At 40.9% G+C, this 23,168-nt stretch overlaps 1 protein-coding gene and 1 pseudogene across 5 annotated transcripts in view; both read right to left on the bottom strand.

Annotated features, from left to right (window-relative positions):
* Positions 1–8,751: 8,751 nt before the first annotated feature.
* Positions 8,752–23,168, bottom strand: part of SUPV3L1 (Suv3 like RNA helicase) — a 31,077-nt gene continuing 16,660 nt past the window's right edge. The window contains exons 10-16 of one of the 5 annotated variants that reach the window (XR_007132227.1): positions 22,024–22,117; positions 19,958–20,177; positions 17,249–17,329; positions 16,725–16,901; positions 15,046–15,194; positions 11,905–14,382; positions 8,752–9,610 (exon numbers count right to left, since the gene is read on the bottom strand). Coding sequence is in view for 3 of the 5 variants with exons in the window: in XM_047760871.1 (XP_047616827.1) it covers positions 13,947–14,382; positions 15,046–15,194; positions 16,725–16,901; positions 17,249–17,329; positions 19,958–20,177; positions 22,024–22,117 (1,157 nt within the window). In the remaining 2 variants the exon portion in view is untranslated. Of the gene's footprint in view, positions 9,611–11,333; positions 14,383–15,045; positions 15,195–16,724; positions 16,902–17,248; positions 17,330–19,957; positions 20,178–22,023; positions 22,118–23,168 lie in introns of those variants that run through there. The other 4 variants (XR_007132228.1, XM_047760871.1, XM_047760870.1 and 1 more) reach the window with 4 other exon arrangements.
* On the bottom strand, positions 19,298–19,830 carry LOC125116007 (60S ribosomal protein L23a-like; annotated as a pseudogene).

Here is a 23,168-nt window from a genome sequence, read left to right as displayed (position 1 = left end):
TACTTCCAGGCTGCTTAGTTCAATGATTAAACTTCGCCCCCCTCCTCTAGTCCCTCCCTCTGGCACACACTTGATTGTCTAATAGGAAGCTCGGGATGGTAGCAGAGGGTGGGTAGAGGGCTGGCAGGGGATGGGTTGCTTGATTCTTTGAGAATCGGGTGCCACAAAATCTCGTTGCTAAGCGACACTCTCAAGCTAGTGTCCCACCAAGCCCACTCAGCCGAGGAAAATCGTCTGAGAAGTTGGGCGTTAAACAAAGGCAACTTTCAACCAGCTGAGCTGCTCGGCTAATGTCTAGTCTCAGGCTTTTCTCTTGAGTCCTTTTCATCTCAACCCAGAGATATAACTCCTGACTTCTTCCTGCTCCTCTATAGCACTATCTTAATTAAGGACTAAGCATTGCCCTGGTCAGAGAGATTTCAAGAATGTTGAGGCAAATTCTTCCGTTTGTGACAGATCAGATCTCTTAGCTAACAGCCCATGGTAATGGGAAAAAAATCAATAAAGGTTTGTCTATTCACAATGATAAGGGAGAAATCCTTGATTTCACAGGTAATGAACCAGTATAAAAGTATCCATGAGAAAGAATGAGGTCACTTGTTGCAATGATTGCATTTGGAGTGGATAAACAATGAGATCCTGCTGTATAGCACAGGGAACTATATCTAGTCGCTTGTGATGGAACATGATGGAGGATAATGTGAGAAAAAGAATGTATATATACATATATGGGCCACTTTAATGTACAGTAGAAATTGACAGAATACTGTAAATCAACTATAATAAAATTTTTCTTAAAAAAAAAAGAATGAAGTCATTTGTACTCACTGGGAAGCTGCTGCTGGAGAGAAAAACTGGAGTTACAGAAGAGAAATGTATCAAGCCCCCAGGCTCATGCACTTACCTCACTCATCATACTTGATGTGAGAAGGACCCAGAAAGGGGTTGATGACCTTGGCCCTCTTCCCACAGTCATTGGTCAACAACAACAATGCTTCTAACAACAGCAGCTAACATGGATGGAGTGCTATTTCCATTTTATAAATGAGAAAACCAAAGCCCAAAAAGGTTCATTTACTCAAAATCACAAAGTTTGTAAATGGTACCGTGAGGAATCAAACCCAAGAGTTTCATTTCAGGACCCAGCTCTTAACCAAAACATAATATTGCCTCTCTTCTTCTTCCATATGATAGGTACTCAATAACTACCACTAGCAGCAGCATTCTGTTGGGTTATTATCAAGAATTCCAGAGTTCCCATTGTGGCTCAGTGGTAACAAACCTGACCAGTATCCACGAGGATGCAGGTTTGACCCCTTGCCTCACTCATGGGTTAATGATCTGGAGTTGCCATGAGCTGTGGTGTAGGTCACAGACAAGGCTCAGATCTGGCATTGCTGTGGCTGTGGCATAGGCCAGGCAGCTGCAGCTTCCATTCAACCTCTAGCCTGGGAACTTCCATATGACTCAGGTGCAGCCCTAAAAAGAAAAAAAAAATTCCTACTACAGCTGACCCTTGAACAACACAAGTTTGAATTGCATGGGTCCACTATTTTTCAATAGTAAATACTACAGGGCTACAGGATCCAGGTTAAATCTACTGAGGATGTGGAATCACAGATATGGAGGAACCGGGTAAACAGAGGGCCGGACAGAAATTGTAAGTAAACTTTTGACTGTGTAGAAAATCCTACGCCTCTAACCTCTGAGTTGTTCAAGGGTCAACAGTACTTGGAAAACTAAACACACAGATATCACTTCAGCAGGATCTTCCCCGTGGGGGAACATGGTAAAAGAGGAATTTCTAACCACAACATCCCAAACACTAATCAAATGCTCCCTAAAGTCAGCAACTGATCTGATGTTAATGAAGGGCAGCTGGGCACACCAGTGTCTCTCTGCTCCTAAAGGCACCTGCTCTATAGCACAAAGGGAAAAATGAGTTCTCCTGCTCAGCTTTGTTTGCTTTTCTACCTCATAACCTTATTAATCAAGACAAATTACCCGACAGTTACCTGGCAGAAGCTTCATCAGCTGCCTCTTCAGAAGCCACTGATTCTCCAATCAGGGCTCTTCACCCATCCATCATGTGGGTGAGCCATTGGAAGTCTAGCCTAACTCTGGAGTGCTTGATTGAAGTTACTCTGATGCTTTTCTCAGATGGATGTGAAACTGTCTCCCAGATTGAGAAACACTATCCTTTTCAGTCTGTTTACCCCTCAGACTATGAACTCTTTTAGATCCTTTACTTTGTTGTTTCTACAAGCAAGCAAAGGTTAATCTTTAGTTGTTGACACTATTTAATCCCCGACCCATGGGGAATTATTGGTATTCTGAAACAGACATGCTGTCCCTGAGTCTGCACTGGAGGAGGATAACATCATGGGGAGGTCACTGGCCCACAAGTGATAACAGTATTGTCTTAATTCCTTCATTTAAAAAGCAACCTCTGAGGTGCAGTATGGAACCAAGGTCATCGATTATTCAACACAGGGATAAGAAGCGACAATGGCTAATGGACAAAAAGGATACAAAGCTATAACCAAAGATTTCTGCAATCTTATGGTTGCTTCGTGCGCCAGACAGGCAGCCTTGGGAATTTTAATCAGGCAAATGACACCAGAGGATTTCCATCTGTTACATCATTCCATTTTTTAATCTAAGCATATCAACATCTACATTCCAGGTCTGAGTTAGCTGGATAAACCAAGAAACTTTTTCTTTTCTTTTTTTTTTTTTATTTTCCCACTGTACAGCAAGGGGGTCAGGTTATCCTTACATGTATACATTACATTTACATTTTTCCCCCACCCTTTCTTCTGTTGCAACATGAGTATCTAGACAAAGTTCTCAATGCTATTCAGCAGGATCTCCTTGTAAATCTATTCTAAGTTGTGTCTGATAAGCCCAAGCTCCCGATCCTTCCCCCTCCCATCAGGCAGCCACAAGTCTCTTCTCCAAGTCCATGATTTTCTTTTCTGAAGAGATGTTCATTTGTGCTGGATATTAGATTCCAGTTATAAGTGATATCATATGGTATTTGTCTTTGTCTTTCTGGCTCATTTCACTCAGTTATGAGGGTCTCTAGTTCCATCCATGTTGCTGCAAATGGCATTATGTCATTCTTTTTTTTTTTTTTTTTTTTAAAGGCCGCACCTGCAGCATACGTAAGTTCCCAGGCTAGACGTCAAATAAGAGCTGCAGCTGTCTGGCCTATGCCACAGCACACCAGATCCAAGCCATATCAGCAGCCTACACCACAGTTCACAGCAATGCCAGATCCTTAACCCACTGAGCGAGGCCAGGGACTGAACCTGTGTCTTCATGGATACTAGTTGGGTTTGTCACCTCTGAGCCACAACAGGAACTCCCCAAGAAGCTTAATGATGATAAAGATCACATGTATTTGGAGTCCTACAGCTCAGCCTCCTCACTTTATAAAGACAATTAGATTATTTTACCATTTCTCATCTGATTATTTCAGTCAAACCACTGGAATTTTCACCCTTATTAAAGCTCTATGTAGAGAGTTCCCTGAGGGATCAGCAGGTTAAGGATCCAGCATTGTCACTGCTGTGGCTTGGGGCACTGCTCTGGCGTGTGTTTGAGCCCTGGCCCCAGAATTTCTGTATGCCGTGGGTGTGTCAAAAAAAAGAAAAAAAAAACCCAAAACTCTATGTAGCTATTCAAGGATGTGTAAGTCTTAAAAAGCACTTAGATTTTGCTTAAGAACATTTGAGGGTTGACACTGCTAAGTGACATGTATTACCTGTGTGGCCCAAAACTTCCATGAAAGAAGGAACTCTCTCACATCAACACACGTGTCTGTTTCCATAGGGCTGTCCCTTATGGGAAGGATAAAAAAGATAATATTTGCTTTCAAGTACTGAGTACAGTAGATGGTCGAATCCAACAGAATATACCTATTATTTAGTAAATACTTGCATAATGTTTACTAGGTGTCTTACAATATTAATTCCCACAGCAACTACCAATCTCTCCATTTTACAGATAGAGGAATGGAGGTACAAAGCACGAGTGGTACATGGTGGAGCAGACTTGAGAATGGGGGTAGTGTGGCTTTAGAGTCCATGCTTACCCACTGTGGTACACTGGCTCTCACTAACCTGGAAGAAAATCACAGGGGAAATTCAGGGCCTGAGTTAGGAAAACTGGCCCAGTGGAAAGTGCACAGGCTCTGGGTTCCCACTTTGGCTCTGCCCTGACTGAAGACAAAAGCTCCAAATTCATATCTGTAAAGAGTTCATGGCTACCTTGGTGGTCATTTTGGAGAACGAAAGTAAATGAGATCACATTGAGAGAGCCATGCGGCCGGCAATGGGCACACGAACAGCATCTCTTTAATCTAAGCCTTCACCTGGCTAGGTAGCCCTTCTTAAAATTGCTCTTTCATCTCCTTTCATTTGGTCCCTCAGGGTAAGAAAATGCATACACTCCTTTCAGTACATTCAGTAAAACATAACCATATACCATGATATCACTAAGTGGAATCTGAAAAATAAAACAAATTAGTGAATATAACAAAAAAGAAAGAGACTCACAGATGTGGAAAATAAACTAGTGGTTACCAATGGGAAGAGGGAAAGGGGAGGGACAAGATGGGAGTAAACTACCACATATAAAATAAATAAGCGGAGTTCCCATCGTGGCGCAGTGGTTAAAGAATCCGACTAGGAACCATGAGGTTGTGGGTTCGGTCCCTGCCCTTGCTCAGTGGGTTAACGATCCGGCGTTGCCGCGAGCTGTGGTGTAGGTTGTAGACGCGGCTCGGATCCCGAGTTGCTGTGGCTCTGGCGTAGGCCGGTGGCTACAGCTCCGATTCAACCCCTAGCCTGGGAACCTCCATATGCAGCGGGAGCGGCCCAAGAAATAACAACAACAACAACAACAACAAGACAAAAAAAATAAATAAAATAAATAAGCTACGAGGATCTATTGTACAACACAGGGTATATAGCCAATATTTTGTAATAACTACAAATGGAATATAACCTTTAAAAATTGTGACTCACTATCTGAAATGTATATAATATTATACATTAATAATAAATAAATAGGAATTCCCTTTGTGGCTCAGTGAAAACTAATTCAACTAGTATCCATGAGGATGTGGGTTCAATCCTTGGCCCCGCTCAGAGGGTTAAGGATCTGGAGTTGCCTAGAGCTATGATGTAGGTTATAGATGCAGTTTGGATCTGGAGTTGCCGTGGCTGTGGTATAGGCCAGCAGCTACAGCTCTGATTCAACTCATAGCCTGGGAACTTCTATATGCCACACCTGAAGCCCTAAAAAATTAATTAATTAATTAATTAAACAAAATTCAAACAACTTTTTAAAAAAACATAAATGTAAATCATTAGAAGGTAGCAGTTCCACTTACTGGAATTATAGAAACAATTAGGAATTTTATAAATATTTTACTTCTGTTACTAAGAATAGATCTTGAATTCTGTTTTTTTAATGAAATGTCCAAAGTTAAGTTGTGAATAATATAAATCAGTCTGACCTGCTGATATTCCACTTGCTACAAAAGAATAAGAAAGAGAGTGTGTGAAAGAACAAACTGCCATAAAAGAAAGTCAATGTAGAAACTTCCAAACCCTGCCAGCAGTTACAGTTACTATGGTGTCTCCATGGGAGCAACTATGAATGAAGCAGAAATGCTAACTTCAGCGAGTTTCAAAAGAATACTACTAATAGTTTTTTATAGGTTTATTTCTGACCCAAGAATAGTCACAGAATGCTCATGAAGAAATGAGCATGTATGTTAACTATATTCCAATAAAAACTAATTTTTTATATTTTTTTAGGGCCACATCCACGGCACATGGAGGTTCCCAGGCTAGGGGCTGAATTGGAGCTGTAGCTGCTGGCCTATGCCACAGCCACAGCAATGAGGGATCCGAGACATGTCTGCATCTGCGACCTATACCACAGCCCACGGCAACGCTGGATCCTTAACCCGCTGAGGGAGGCCAGGGATCAAACCTTCGTCCTCATGGATACTAGTCAGATTCACTTCTGCTGAGCCACAATGGAAACTCCCAATTAATTAATTTTTAAAATGAGTATTTCATATGTAAATAATACCTAAATAAATTTGATTTTAAAAAAAAAGAAAGGTTCCCTTTGCAGCTCAGCGATTAACGAACCCGACTAGGATCCATAAGGATGTGGGCTGAATCCCTGGCCTTACTCAGGGGGTTAAGGATCCTGCGCTGCTGTGAGCTGTGGTGTAGGTTGCAGACTTGGCTCGGATCCAGCGTTGCTGTGGCCTGTGGCATAGGCTGGTAACTGTAGCTCCAATTCAACCCCTAGCCTGGGAAACTCCATGTGCTGCAGGTGTGGTCCTAAAAAAAAAAGAAAAAGAAATCAATTACATGCAATTATTTTTTATCATTACTGTACATTAAGAGCTATATTTGCAAAAAATAAAAAAATATTTTTATCACTACTGTACATTAAGAGCTATATTTGTTTCAAGGAGAGACAAGTCATATAAGAAATCGCAATTCATACGGCTCTTAACATTTTCCAGTTGTTATAATCTCAATTGCACAAAATAGCAAACTACCGGAGTTCCCATCGTGGCACAGTAGTTAATGAATCCAACCAGGAACCGTGAGGTTGTGGGCTCAATCCCTGGCCTAGCTCAGTTGGTTAAGGATCCAGCATTGCCGTGAACTGTGATGTAGTTCATAGACAAGGCTTGGATCCCACGTTGCTGTGGCTCTGGCGTAGGCCGGCAGCAACAGCTCTGATTAGACCCCTAGCTTGGGAACCTCCATATGCTGCGGGAGCGGCCCTAGAAAAGGCAAAAAGACAAAATAAATAAATAAATAAATAAAATAGCAAACTCCAAAAAGCAAATGAGACTTTTGGCTAAGCCTGGCATAAACCCACAAGGACAAGAGAGCTTAACACAATTTAGAAGACAGAAAGCTGACAGAGAAGTAACAGCTTATCAGAGAAAACAGTGACACCTAAGAGTCTGCAGAGAGTGATTCTTCTGAGAAACAAGCAATGACAATGGTAACTCTAGAAATGCTCAGGAATAGAGGCCCTGGTACTTGAAAAAAGCAAGAGGCAAAAAGAGAGAGAGAGGAGGGCTGGCTAAAAGTCTACATTAAAAAAGCATTTAGGGCCCAGTTGCACCCCTCTGTCCAGAGCCATGACCACCCCTAGCCCTACAGAACAGCTGTTCATTCTCTGTAGAGACTGAACCCAGCAGGTTCTGGTCTTGGGATCTTCAGGCACCATGTGAAGTGGGAGTGAGGCATAAGATGGAAAACAGGACCACCAACTGAAACCCTCAATCAACAATGAGACCCCAGAGTTCCTGTCATGGTTCAGTGGTAATGAACCTGACCAGTGCCCATGAGGGTGCGGGTTTGATCTCTGGCTTCGCTCAGTGCTTTAAGGATCCCATGTTGCTGCGAGCTGTGGTGTAGGTCACAGATGCAGCTTGGAGCTGCCGTTGTTGTGGCTGTGGCTGGCAGCTGCAGCTCCAATTTGATCCCTAGCCTGGGAACCTCTTTTAGGGCCTGGGGACCCCTGGCAGCTTGGGCCCTGAAACAGAAAAAAAAAAAACAAAAACAAAAAACAGTGAGACCCCAAACCACTTTTTTCTGCCCAGTTTTTACCAACAGACATCTATCTGTAAATAACACTTTCTTCTCTCACTAGGAGGAGTTGGTGGCAGGGTGGGATCCGGTTTTTCCTCTGGTAAAAACTAAATAGCCTCAGATATGGAAAAGGCAAAACAAACATCTACAGATGTGGAAAGGAAAAACAATAGAGAGTGAACAGGTGTAGTTGCTGGGAGCTTGGAGAGGAGGATTATGTGAAGTGCAGAGAAATTTTTAGGGCAGTGGAACTGTTCTGTATGATGCAGTAATGTGAAGGCATAACACAATACATTTATCAAAACCCCTTACAATTTTATACCACAATGAATTTAATGTATGTGAGTTTAAAATATTTAGATCATGGATGCAATGTAGAATAACAAAGAAAATGCATTACAAATGATGAAACAGCCTCACGGAAGGAGCTGGGGAGAAAAGATGCTGACCTACCTAACTCTGTAAATGAGCGGAGTCAGTAAGACTAAAGGCAAAAGGTACTACAGGTAGCACTGTTGATAAAGCTGACTCCCCCAGGAGCATGGCTTAATGATTCTGAAACATGTACAGTCTGGGAGTTCCCTCGTGATCTAGTGGTTAGGACTTGGCCCTTTCACCGCTGAAACATGTACAGTCATCTCTCAGTATTCATGGGAGATTGGTTCCAGGAGCCCCTACAGACACCCAAATCTGCAGATGCTCAAGTCCCTTATATAAAAAGTTGTAGTAGAATGAATACAGTTGGCCCTCCATATCTGCAGGTTTCACTTCTGCAGATATAGAGGGCTGAACATATACTGGAATTAGATGAGTAAGTGGAGGGTGGGTGGAGGGAAGTAGTTTTATCACTGTTGAAGTGGGGGGCTCCAGACAAGCAAGGAGAGAAGGCTAGAATGATCCTGCTCCATGTTCTGGATTAGAACTGTGGCCATCAATATAAACTCACGATTAGCTTAATATAGATAGAGATGAATATATACATATGTGTACACATAAGTATCTGCAGATATGTGTATGTACATGAGTTGGTATACCCTGCTCACATAGTTCCTCGCTCTGTGAGCAGAGGGACCCTAGAAGCAATGATACCCTGTAGCAATAAGTATAACTAGCACTCAGAGCTTGGTTTTTAATATCATCCTCAAAAACAAACAACAAAAAACAAAGCCAGTGTTCCTTGGAGAAATGTCTGATTCTAGAGCTAGGCAGAATAATATATACAAGAGGGGCCTGGAGCATCTTATAGTGCCAAAAAAATAAGAACGCTAAAAAACAAATGATGGGGATACAACAAAGGGATATAGGAGCCAACCCAAAGAGCTCATGATAACCATGCTAGAACAATCTGAGCAACGAGATAAAGTATTATTGGATTATAACCCAAAGTATAAAATAAACCCCCATCAATCCCTACTAATATAATCAGATGAAAAAATAATATGTATATAAATGTGGGAGAAGACAAATCTTCCCTGCAGAAGGATTCTAAACAATTTACGTAGGTACTTCCCTTCCCCCAACACCCAGGGAGATGGAGCATAATCCCCACTCCTGAAACATGGGCTGTGCAGAGTGGCTTCCTTCCAAGCACGCAGCATGGAAAGGCGGTGGGGAAGACTGGGGAAAGTACCTGTACTGTGGAGAAACCTGACAAACACTACCCCAGCCAGATGATCAAGGTTAACTTCAACAGAGACGTCCATGGTATGTACCTTTGCTATGGCGTGGTAAGAATAGTACTTTACCTCTGTGGTCTTCCTCTCAAAAACCCGTAACTTCAGGCTAATTCTAAGACACATCAGACAAATCCCAATTAAGGGACATTCTGTAGTACAATACGTGACTAGGGCTCCTCAAAGCTGTCAGAGTCATCAAAAGCAAGGAAAGCCTGAGAAACTATCACAGCCAAGAGGAGTCCAAAGAGGCGTGACATCTAAATACAATGAAGGATCCTGGATGGAACCCTGGAACAGAAAAGGGACATTAAGTTAAAAATTAAGGCAGCCTAAATAATAATAATTATTATTAACTTTAGTTAATAGTGATGTATCAGTCTTGGATCTTTAATGATAACAAGTCTACCACACTAATGTAAGATGTTAAAAATAGAGGAAACTGGGTGTGGGTATCTGAAAACTCTCTTATCTTTATAACTTTTCTGTAAATATAAAACTATTCTAAAATTTTTTTAAGTTTATTTTTTAAAACCCCATAGATGCTATTTGGGGAATACACTAAAAAAAAAAAAAAAAAAAAAAAAAAAAAAAAACACAGATTATACCCCATAGAGCTAAAGCAATCATGAGAGACAACAAAGCTAGAGGCATCGCAATACCTGATTTTAAGCTATAACAAAGCTAGAGGCATCGCAATACCTGATTTTAAGCTGTATTACAAAGATATATAGCAATCAAAAGTCTGGTACTGGCAATAAAAACAGGAGAAACAGACAACAGAGTTGAAAGCGCTTATTTCTGGCTGTTAAAGCTGTGTTGGAGTTTGATCATGGCTCAGCAGGTTAAGAACCCAGTGTTTGTTACTGCTATGGCTCTGGTTACAGCTGTGGCAGGTTTGATCCCTGGTCCAGGAACTTCCAGATGTCATGGACATGCCCCCCCGCCACGCCCAAAATGCTGTATATAAATTCTTTAGATAAGAATTTTTTTTTAAATGACGAGCTTATTTGGCTTATGTATATAGAGTTAGAGGTAAGTACTGTGCAGAAGTGTGGCTTAGGGGAAAGTTCTTATCTCCAAGTAAGATACATATGGTCAACATCCATCTATTTATCAGTTTTGCTTTGTTCTGGCTGCACCTATAGCATGTGGAAGTTCTCTGGGCCCAGGGATTGAACCCACACCACAGCGGCAACCCAAGCTAGCTAGCTACAGTGACAACACTGGATCCTTAACCTGTTGTACTGCAAGGGAACGCCCATTTATAAATTTTTAAATAATAACAGTGATAAACATGCCAGGAAAATGAAAATGACCACAATATTGTAAATCAACTATACATCAACAAAACTTAAAAATTAAAAAAATTTTTAAATAAAAAACTTTTTAAAGAAAATGAAAATTTAGCTGTTAAAGAATAAGGCAATTTATGAACATTACACATTACTTAAGTGTAATTTTAAGGAATTAAAAAAAAAAATATATATATATATGATCCTAACCTAACTACAAGCACTTGAGAAAAAAACTATTTCCCAGCAGGGAACTATGAGTTCTCCTCCAATTTACAGGTGTGTAACACACCAGTTTAAAGCAGTCACTGAGGTTAGTTACAATACTCTACCGAGCCTCCATAAGCTCCAGGGCTTTTTTCAAGGGCTTGGACTGGATAGGGAGCACATGATATCAAATTTCTGGGCAGATTCTAAAAGAGTATAGCATTAAAAGACCAAGTTCAAAATTGCCTTCCAAACCCAAGTTTACCAAAAGTAGCTTTTTTTTTAAAGGAAAGTTTTATCCTTTTTTTTTGGGGGGGAGGCTCTTTTTAGGGCTGCACCTGCAGCAATGGAAGTTCCCAGGCTAGGCGTCAAATCAGAGCTGCAGCTGCTGACCTATACCACAGCCACAGAAAGACCAGATCCAAGCCTAGTCTGTGACCTACATAGCTCACAGCAACACTGGATCCTTAACCCACGAAGCGAGGTCAAGGATCGAACCTGTGTCCTCATGGATACCAGTCAGATTCATTTCCGCTGAGCCACGATGGGAACCCCCAAAAGTAGCTTTTTAAATTGTCTTCAAAGTCTGACCCTGTTTCAAAAGGTTTTTTTCTCCCTTTTTATGACATGTTTTTCCCATAAAGACAACTCTTATCTGCTTATCATCTGTGTGTAGAGTTGTCCCACTGTGCTAGAAGGCTTTTAGATAACACTGACAATTTATAAGTATATTTATAGTTATCTCTGTTCAAGTTTATGTATTTTACAGCTATTGAATAGAGGAGCAAAATAGCCTAATTTTTGTATCCATTTGCTTACCAAACCCCAACTTTTCATTATATTCTCAGGTTTTTTTTTAATTGGACACACACAGAATGACTGTATCATAATTAGACTCCCAGTTCTAAGAATCTTTGGTGATTTAAGATGACAGTTTTGTGATTCACGGTTAAGACATTTTTCAAAAGACCCAATTCCATTTTGTAGATTTACATTCAACCATAAATACAATATACAAAGCATTACAAGTCATTGGTTATTATTCTTAACCAGTTATGTACTAAACACATTTTATTAAATTACCCAGATCTGTACTGATAGAACTGAGGTCAGCATCTAAGCCTCAGTCCATACCCAATGTTGATGCTCAGGTGAATCCACAATAGTCCAAGAAGAGTTTTCAGGCAGGTGCTTCAAAGCCTATTAGAAAACTGCAAGGAAAAGAGAAGAAGTTGTGTTTTGGAAAAATTGAGATGACTCGAGTGAAATGTATGCCTGGAACTTAGCTGCCCAGAAGCCCACAAAGATAAGTGGCGTGTCAAATTTACAGCAGAGGAGGATCAAACTGTTTTCAGTGACAATTTCAGATACTGTAGAAAATTATTCGGGAACACTACAATTCTGTATTTCCTTTTTTATGTCACCTGATTTCACCTTTCTTGAATCTCTTCTCTGCCTAGCCACAGAGCTCTCCTCTTCCACAAAGCAAGGAGAGGTGAAAGGTAAGCTATCACTAGTATTTATAAACACCCTTCAGCTCAACGTTCAAGCAGCACTTCCGTTAAGGCACTCCCATCTCAACTCTTATCTGAGGCTTCACTAACATTTAACTTGCCTAAGTTTGCAAGTGTGTTGCCTAAGCGTCTTCTCTGACTTACCAATTCTGGCTTCCAAAGTGGAGAAAGTAGGAGAATAACCCTCTAAGTGATGTATCTCATCACTTAACTACAAGACCAAATGCATTGTCCAGTTCAGCTTATGGGCATTTCTTGAGACCATCTGGGCAAGAATGGACTGTGTCTACTGTGGTGTAAATCACAGTGGGAAGCAAGTTCTAGAAGCTAAAGTTGTTCAGCTGCAAAATACCAAAAGAAAGATGCCCTTTCCAGGCATTTCACTACTGTTTATCCTCAAGCAAGGGAGAAAGAGAGTCAGTGCCACCTGTTCAGCCTTCTATAAAGGCAAAGGTTAGAAGAATAAAGACTGCTACCTCAGTTAAATGAATTATCATCTGAACTCTGAACTACAGAAGAAAAAGTCAGAAGATAACTTTGAAAACTTGGCTGTTCCTTAATCCAATTGCAACCAAATCAGTTTAATCCCTAGTCCTAAGTCAGCCTCAATTTAGCAGTTGCTCAGGAAATTAGTTTAGTTCTTCGAATGACCTGAGAGTTCAATTCACAGCTCAGAATGTGCCCAAACCTTAAGGTTCACTTATAAAACACTGCCTGTATAGCAGGTCCTGTGGTAAATGGCATCTCATCACACTTAACCTCACAACAACTCTGGGTAGGCTTTATTGCCCATCTTTTTCAGTTGGAGAGATCAAACTGAACAAAGGGCAAGGTCACTAAGCTGGTAGCAGTGAGAAGCTAAACCAAGGCCTGTGCAACTCCAAAGCCTATGGCCTTAAGCTGGTTTTAGCCACATCTCTACTCAAGGCCTAAAACTTTCTTGGACAAGTAAAGGCCACTATGCATCAGACTGGCCTCTGGACATGGGAAGATCACTCTTTCTATGTAAATAGCCCACCAACGACTACCACTCTCTTCCCTTATTCTACTTCTTTCTAGCATTTAACTCTGCAAATTACATCTATGCATTCGACTATATTCCAGGCACCACAGATCAAGCAGTGAACTAGATAGACAACAATGGCCCTCAGAGAGCTGACATTATTTGTTAACTTATTCCTATCAATATATCCAAAATATGATCTCCATAAGGGCAGGAATATTATGTCTCATTTTGTATTTCCAGCACAAAGACTAGCCTCTGGGCACGGGTACAACAAACAGCAATGTTTGTCAAAGAATTCCACCCATGACATCGTCAGCAAAGGTTTAGGAAACTGGTCAAAACAATTCATCAAACTGATTTTATCCTCATGCAGAGTTCTTTTCAGTGCATTGTCTTAGTGATATACTACAAATGGCCATTAAATGAGGCTTTAAATAAAATCTCTTGAACATGGAAACAAACAGCAGTTTAGTCATCCTTAAGAGTGAATTTTTTTAAGCCAAAAAACCCAGTAAAAAGCCACAGTACCATAGCAGGCAGTAAATGCATATAAAGAAAAAAAAAAGATTTTAAAATAGATTTTATTGGCAAAAATAAAAATAAAACTAATCTGAATCAGGATCCTTCTTCTTTCTTCTTGTCCCTTTTGAGTAAGTTCCAGATTCTGTTCTTTCTTTGCCATGCTCAGTTTGTTGTGTCATCCACTCTTTCTCCAGCTGTTTCAGCATGTCTGCAGTGAGGAGGCCTTGCTGCACCAATCTGGAAGCAAGGGATTTCTCTCCTGCAGCAGGGCTGAGGGGCTCCGCAGCTTTACTCCCTAAAGCTTTGGTGCTGCGATTCCTTCTGGCTTGGCTCTTTAATGTTCCTGACAAACGGGATGAGCGCTCTGCTGACAAGCCCTCCAAATTCAGCAGTTTATGTGTCTCTGAAATTTTAATCAGTTTGGTGATGTTGTGTACACCATCTTGGATAATACCATCTAGTTGTTTCTGAAGATCTCGAACAAGGCTGGCATCTGGAAACATATCTATGAACCGGTAGCTGGAAAAAAGACATATTACATTATAGGAACAGCTCTTATTAGCCACTGGACTAATCTCAATGACAACTATGTCTTGACACTAATTAATTTCAAATGTTCTCTTTTTTGCAAACTGTGTCCAGCGCCTTTGCTTAACCTTTACTTCTGCACCAACACAACTGAGGGTTATGTCATTATAACAGAGCAGGTTATTATTCATATCTTAAGTGATTCCAGTATGTCCCCGTGGTAGGACAAGCCTGCCTTTGAGAATCACTGATCTAGAGCAGCATCTCTCAAACTGTGGTGTATACATGAATCACTCTCCATCTAAAAATGGAGAATATGATTAGGTCTGGGGCGGGCCTGACAGTCTCTATATGCTTTTTTCCTCTCTCTTTTTTTAAAAAAAAACTGCTAATATTCTTTTTTTATAAGCTCCCAGGTGGTACCAATGCTTTTGGTTCAGGGACCACCTACCTTTCTAAATCAGAATCCTAAGAACTCCTTAAGTCATTTTTGGAATGGGTATGAACTAGGCTCAACTGCCTTAATGGACAATAAACACAAAAGAGCACCCTGCAAATATGTGCCTAATTTGAAAATGCAAAATACCATCATAAAACCTTTGATTTGCCTTATTACTTAAAAAAATGAGAGCACATAAAGGAAAAATGTAGTACCTTAGCCACAGGTAGAGATCCAAGACATCATGAACAGCCTCAAGATCCATGAGGTCTTTAATATTCTTAGGTGGAAGTAATGGCCATTTAATATATCTGCGTAACCATGAGAAGGTCAGGGGCTCATTTCTGCTATACTGCCTGGCAAACTGAGAGAAACAGAAGAAAGGAGTTCGGTGAAATCACCTCAGTCTGTGATTAAGAAAAAAAAAAGTAGACGGGAGTGCCAGTCGTGGCTCAGCAGAAATGAATCTGGGCCATCAATGTTAAGAAACATATTTCCTAGGTAAATACCCACACATGGAACATCTCTAAGACATATTAAGGGAAAAAGAAAAAGGCAAGTTGCAGACAAACGCATTATAACATTTATAGGAAAACACATCCGCCCAACAAAATGAGAATTTCTACTTATACAGGTAAGTAGGCAAATGCAACAGAAAAGATCTGCAAGGATACACATAAACTCGTAATGGTAATTATGTCAGAGAATTGAGACTAGGGTGGTAGCCCAAATTAACCTATGTCTAATGTTTTAATTCCATGCAAAAAAAAAAAATTGTATTACTTATATAATTCTAAAATAATTTAAGATGTAAATTTAGAAATAGATTTGAGGAGTTCCCACTGTGGTGCAGAGGGTTAAGAACCTTACTGCACCAGGTCACTGAGGAGGTGCAGGAGCAATCCTAGACCTGGTGTGCTTGGTTAAAGGCATTGCACAGCTGTGGCTAGGATTCAATTCCTGGCCCGGGAATTTCCATATGCTGCAGGTGCTGCCTTAAAACAAAAAAAAAGGAGAGAGATTTGAGGAGTTCCCACTGTGGCATGGTGGATTAAGAATCCGACTGCAGGAGTTCCCGTCATGGCACATCGGAAATGAATCCCGCTGGGAACCATGAGGTTGCGGGTTTGATCCCTGGCCTCACTCAGTGGGTTAAGGATCCAGCGTTGCCGTGAGCTGTGGTGTAGGTCGCAGATGAGGCTCGGATCCCATGTCACTGTGGCTGTGGCCCAGGCCAGCAGCTATAGCTCTGATTTGACCCCTAGCCTGGGAACTTACATATGTTGTGTGTGTGGCCCTAAAAAAAAAAAAAAAGAGAGGACACTTTTGGGTTTAGTGGGGAGGGCCCTCTAAGCAGAAGCAGGGGGAGAGCAAGAGCCCAGAGAGGTGAGAGGACATGGCAGAAACGGAAGTTCAGCTCCCACTGCTCTTTCGTGCCCCCTTGTTCGGGTGAATCTTGCGCTCCTCAGAAGTCAGAAATTTGCATCTCTACGCGATGAGTTAAAATAAAAGGGGCTAGAATCTTGGCACCAAATAAATTCATGCAGTGCCTTATAGTTGAGAAAACTGAACATTATTGCCACTCCCTTCCAAAAAATATCACCCAACACCAATGAGGAAAAAGTGTATCATCAAAGACCGAATTCCCTTGAAAAAACTATAATTACTCTTGTTTTAGCGTCTTCAAAAAGGCTACCATATAAGCCCAAATACAAAGCAATAATTCCCCCTTTCCCAAAAAATTATCTGCAAGAAAAAAAGTCATTTTAAAATTTAAGTTTTTAGATAGTATTTCATGTTAGAAAGTACTCTCTGATAGCTTTATTTTGAATAACAAAGTATTGTTCAGGGAAAATGCATCAACCTGAAACGACTCAGAATATCAAAGACTTACCTGTAACAAGGAAGAACAGACAAAAGGCTGCTTCTTGTTGATAGGGGCTGTGCAGAAAACATACCTCACTCGTAGACTTAATGGAATGTGCTGGATCAACTCTGCAGAAAATTTAAAATCATCCATATTGCAGACAAAATACTGCCCATCAACTTGTGAAAAATCTACAAAAATATCCTGGGGGGGGAAAACATATTAAATTACTGGACTGCCTAGGTGGGCATGAAAAAAGTACTCAAGTCTACAAAAGAGAATCACTTTAATCCAGTAACAGACTTCCAGCAAGTCTAGCTTAATTCGCTGCTTCCTCAAGCTAACAGACTTCCTCTACAGCCTTCCCAATATGAAATACTCCTCAGGACAAAAGTCTCACAAGATTTTGAGAGAAGACTTCCAATTTCAAAATAAACTTCATAAATAGCAATCTCATAAAAACCAACTATCCATTCATGTCCATGAGGTTAACCAGTAATTGTCTGACATATCAACATTTTTAGAAAAGATATTTAAGAGTTTCTACTTACAATGAGATTAGAAAGCGTTGTGTCAGGGAGATGGTAGGCAAACATTTCAATCTGTTCAGCAGTTGGATGAAGACCAGCTGCCTTTAGTAAAAGAGAAAACAACCATAAGCTTTTATCGTTTTAAGGATAAGTTTTCTTAAGTTATTTCAAGATTCAGGTTAAGCTCTTGCCAAATAAGTGACAACAATTTGAGCAAAACAGAGAAAAGCATCATATTCTGCCATGTATTACCAACTAGGAAAGCTGATGAGATAATTTAGTAAAACTAACCAAGTATAGCCATTAAGTAATTAATCTTTTGCCTCTATTTTGGTTATATTTCTAAAATCTATAATGATCTGATAGAGTATCAAAAATATTTGCCAGGATCTCCATTATCTCCACTGAACAAAAATGAACAAGGAAAACCCAATCACTTTAATCAGGACAATAAAACTGAGAGACATACATAGAATAGTAAATGTCTAGGAGTTCCCATCATGGCTCAGCAGAAATGAATCTGACTAACATGCATGAGGACGCAGTTTCAATCCATGACCGTGCTCAGTGGGTTAGGGATCCGGCATTGCTGTGAGCTGTGGTGCAGGTCGAAGATGCAGCTCAGATCCCCAGTTGCTATGGCTCTGGCATAGGCCAGCGGCTACAGCTCCGATTCGACCCCTGGCCTGGGGACCCATATGCTGCAAGTGTGGCCCTAAAAAGACCAAAAAAAGAAAAGAAAACATCTAAAGTGGAGGTCAGTTATCTTTAACTGTGTATTGCAATGCTAAGAATTGCCCATAGGTAAGTACAAGGGGGAATGGGAAAAAGAAAGAGGAAAGGAAGAGAGAGACATGGGAGGAAGGATGAGTATGAACACAAGAAATGAGGGAATAGGATGAAATGAGTGAGTTCCATTATCAACCACACTCTCAACAAAAGCTACAGAAATGACTTCCACCATAGCATTCCTCCAGGAATTTTTTCTTGTATTATCTCATTTATATACTCCTTTACGCAGAGTAACTAAAAATGAGATGAGCCACATTAAGTGAATTTTCCAGGCAAACTTTAAATTATAACAGTTTGTTTAAAATACATACATTTCCTTGGAGTTCCCATCATGGCTCAGTGGTTAACGAATCCCACTAGGAACCATGAGGTTGTGGGTTTGATCCCTGGCCTTGCTCAGTGAGTTAAGGATCCGGCGTTGCTGTGAGCTGTGGTGTAGGTTGCAGATGTGGCTCAGATCCCACGTTGCTATGGCTGTGGTGTAGGCCGGTGGCTACAGCTCTGATTAGACCCCTAGTCTGGGAACTTCCATATGCCGCAGGAGCGGCCCTAGAAAAGGCAAAAAGACAAAAAAATAAATAAATTAAAAAATAAATAAATAAATAAAATACGTACACTTCCGCCTCATTGACTACACTAACCAAAATTTAACCTTGTCTTTACCGGCTTCAAAGCTGTATAGCTGAATGCTGTTTTTAGCCCACACTCAATGGTTTCTTCTCTTTAAAAGTTTCTGGCAATTTTCAAACTGCTGATGTAACCGAGTGTCCAAAAGTTATGCAGCTGTGCCCCATCTCCACCTACTGCTAGATTATAGGAAGAACTAAGGGGAAATCAGGTTTACTAAACTTGTTACATTACAGTTGCTTTTCTAAAATCTGAATCTTTCACTTGCTTATCACTCTCTGACCAAGGAGGTCTCTATTAGGCCTCTCAAAAGCAAAACAGCAAGGCTTTCTCAACAGGATTTTCTTTCTTTTTTCTTTTCTTTTTTTTTTTTTTTTGGTCTTTTTAGGGCTGCATCCATGGCACATGGAGGTTCTCGGGCTAGGGGTTGAACCGGAGCTGCAACTGCAGCGACAAAGCCACAGCGACACCAGATCCAAGTCACATCCGTGACCTATGCCTGGCATGTGACAACACTAGATCCTTTAAGCTACTGAGTGAAGCCAGGGATCAAACCCACATCCTCATGGATATTAGCTGTGTTCTTAACCCGCTAAGCCACCACAGGAATTCCTTGACATGATTTTCTTTTTTTTCTTGTTTTTTTTTTTTTAGTGATGACTTTTATATTTAGAATTAGCCAGCTGGACTCAATTTAGATGATCCCAATTTTGTTAGCAACATCCAAAGCATCACGGTCAGGAGCTAGTCGAACATATGCCTTCTTCTCTCCATCAGGCCTGATCAAAGTATTGACCTTAGCCACATCAATATCATAGAGCTTCTTCACAGACTGTTTAATCTGGTGTTTGTTGGCCTTGACATCCACAATGAACACAAGTGTGTTGTTGTCTTCTATCTTCTTCATGGCTGACTCAGTGGTGAGGTGGAACCTGATGATGGCATAGTGGTCACGCTTGTTTGTCCTAGGGGCGCTCTTCCGAGGATATTTGGGCTGCCTTCTGAGTCGCAGTGTTTTGGGCCGTAGGAAGGTGGGTGACGTCCGGATCTTCTTTTTTTTGTGGCTGTGGATGTCTTTCAACAGTGCTTTCTTGGCCTTCAAAGTCTGCTTTGGCTTTGGCTTTGGGAGGGGCAGGGGCTTCCTTCTTCGCCTTTGGCGCCATCTTCATGAAAAGCTTGACATGATTTTCATGGCACAAAATTTTCTTTGGCTTATTTGTTTCCAGGTGTCTGAGGCAAGTCTAAAAAGAGGGTGAAGGAAGGAATCACTGTTTCCCACAGAGAAGAAGCAATTACTATGTTACACCCTACCTTTATAGGATCCACAGGTCTACTCAAAATTTCCTTTAATAAATTGAGATCTTCTCGATGCATTGTTGTAACCTCTCCTTCTTTAAATTTCGAACTGAATCTACCAGCCCTGCCAGCAATCTGCAAGGCTTGAGAAGTGGTGATTGGTTCTATTTCTCTCTCTCCCTTTTCATTGATACTGGGCTTCATAAGGGAGTAAAAAATAATTCTTCTTATGCTCCTGAAATAGAAATAAAAGTGATCTCAAGAACTACTGTCTCTCCATCATCTGGTTCATTGCAGAAATGCTCACTCTAATTTTAGTTTAAGCCTATTTGCAATACTGCCCACTGTTTACAAAATAAGGTAAAGGGGTTTGTTGATAATTCTTTTTTTTTTTAATTTTTAATTTTTTTCTTTTTACAGCCGCAGCTGTAGCATATGGAAGTCCCTGAGCTAGGGGTCGAATAAGAGCTGCAGCTGTGGCCTACACCACAGCCATGGCAATGCCAGGTCCTTAACCCACTAAGTGAGGCAGCCAGGGATCAAACCTGCATCCTCACAGACACTATGTCACGTCCTTAATGGGAACTCCAGTAATTCTTCTTCCACTCTTTAGTATTTCTTTAAAAAACTGTGTAAACTTAATAAAAAGCACCAAATTATATATTTAAAATGGTGAACCAGGAGTTTCTGCTGTGGTACAGTGGGTTAAGAATCCAACTGCAAAGGCTTGGGTCACTGCAGAGGTATGGGTTTGATCCCCATCCCAACACAGCGGGTTAAAGTATCCAGCATAGGCTGCAGCTGCAGTTCATATTCAATCCCTGGCCTGGGAACTTCCATAGGTCACGAGATTGAATTTGAATAAATAAATAAAGTAAAATGGGTGAACTGTACAGTACGTAATTGTACCTCGATAAGGCTACCTTCTTACAAATAAACTACATAAAATGTTCTTAGGGCCACATGCACAGCACATGGAGGTTCCCAGGCTAGGGGTTTTATCGGAGCTGTAGCTGCTGGCCTACACCACAGCCACAGCAACATGGTATCCAAGCCTTGTCTGAAATCTACACCATAGCTCATGGCAATGCCGGATCCTTAACTCACTGAGCAAGGCCAGGGATCGAACCTATATCCTCATAGATGCTAGTCAGATTCACTTCCACTGAGCCATGACGGGAACTCCTATAAAGTGTTCTTAAGCTGCTATTAAACACTGGCTGCTATTAATGGCTTTGAAAAGTTCTTCCATGCATAAAGGAATATTTCATTCCCCAGAGAGGGTTTAATACTGTTAACCCCTAAAGATAATGGTTGGCCCCACTTGCATAACATGCACACACACTTGTTGACTCAGACGCTGAAAATAAAGTCAGATAATGTAACAGGTTAGCAATGGGAGAGAGAGGCACTCAAAAGTCCTAGTGCTCAGAGTTTCCATTGTAGCTCAGTGGGTTAAAGACCCAATGTTCTCTCTGTGAGAATGGAGGTTCGATCTCTGGCCTTGCTCAGTGAGTTAAAGATGTGATGTTGCTGTGGTGTAGGCCACAGCTGTAGCTCCGATTCAGCCCCTGGCCTGGGAACTTCCATTATGTTACAGGTGCAGCTGTAAAAAGGAATAAAAAATGTTCTAGTCTATGCAGTATTTTCACTTCATTCCCTCAACAGGTGTTAAGTAAATTAATCTCAGATCTATAATACCCAGTCTCCTAAATCAAAGTATTTGGTCATTCTAATGCCAATTAGAAGGGTTTTTCTGTTGTTGTTTTTAATTTATTTTGCTTTTCAGGGCTGCACCCTCAGCACATGGAGGTTCCCAAGCTAGGGGTCTAATTGGAACTATAGCTGTGGGCCTACACAACAGCCACAGCAACACAGGATCCAAGCCACATGTGACCTACACCACAGCTCACGACAAGGCCAGATCCTTAACCCACTGAGCAAGGCCAGGAATCGAACCCCCAACCTCATGCTTCCTAGTCAAATATGCTTCCACTGTGCCATGACGGGAACTCCTAGAAGTTTTTAAATTGCCATCTAACCCACTGAATACCCATAATTATTCAAAACAAATTACTTACAAATTAAGTCCCATGCCAATTGCATCTGTAGCAACCAGGATTTTGCATGGATCATCAGGATCATTAAACTTTTTTGCTTGAGCAAGTTTTGTCCCTAAAACAAGAAGTTTATGTTAAATCAGTGTTCTCAATCCTTTACTACATTATCTTGGACACCCTCACCTCCTACTCTTCATTTTTATGGCCAAAACTGTCTCAAACTTTCTTCTTTATATCCTCAAATAGTCACTTATTCTTTGTTTTCAACCCTCTAAATATCCCCACACAGAACAATACAATCTCCTACCACATTAGCCTTATCATTTCTGAGGACACTTATTAACAGATTTCAGGACTACAACTTAAAGAATATTACCAAGTTCATATTTATTTTAATGACATTTCTATAAGAAAATCATCAGCTCAGCATTTAAAATAGTCTAATAATAGCAACATATAACAAGAGCTATAAATAATAAGAATATTTCTATCCTCACAAAGACAAACTAGAGAAACTTTTTTTTTTTTTTAAGGGCTAAACCTGCAGCATGTGGGGGTTCCTAGGCTAGGAGTTGAATTGGAGCTGTAGACGCTGGCCTATGCCACAGCCACAGCAACATCATATCTGAGCCTCATCTGCGACCTACACCACAGCTCACTGCAATGCCAGATCCTTAACACACTGAGCAAGGCCAGGGATCAAGCCTGCGTCCTTATGGATAACTAGTCAGATTTGTTTCCGCTGAGCCATGACGGGAACTCCAGAACTAGAGAAATGTTTATATGACCTATAACAAATTATATACACCAAGAACCTTAATTCGTAATCTTCTACTGTGTTTTCTATATATAGCTCTACATAAGTGTCAAAAATTAAGAGATTTTGGAGTTCCTGTCATGGCTCAGTGGTTAACGAATCCGACTAGGAACCATGAGGTTGTGGGCTCAATCCCTGGCCTTGCTCAGTGGGTTAAGGATTCGGCGTTGCCGTGAGCTGTGGTGTACGTTGCAAACACAGTTCAGATCTGGAGGTGCTGTGGCTGCGGCATAGGCCGGCGGCTACAGCTCCAATTAGACCCCAAGCCCAGGAACCTCCATATGCCGGAAGCACTGCCCTAGAAAAAGACAAAAAGAAAAAATAGAGAGACACATTTCATTTTCTATCA

The sequence above is a fragment of the Phacochoerus africanus genome, chromosome 15, assembly GCF_016906955.1.
Source record: "Phacochoerus africanus isolate WHEZ1 chromosome 15, ROS_Pafr_v1, whole genome shotgun sequence".
NCBI lineage: Eukaryota > Metazoa > Chordata > Mammalia > Artiodactyla > Suidae > Phacochoerus > Phacochoerus africanus.
The sequence above is the reverse complement of the archived record's forward strand: the minus strand, read 5'-3'. Positions and strand labels throughout refer to the sequence as shown.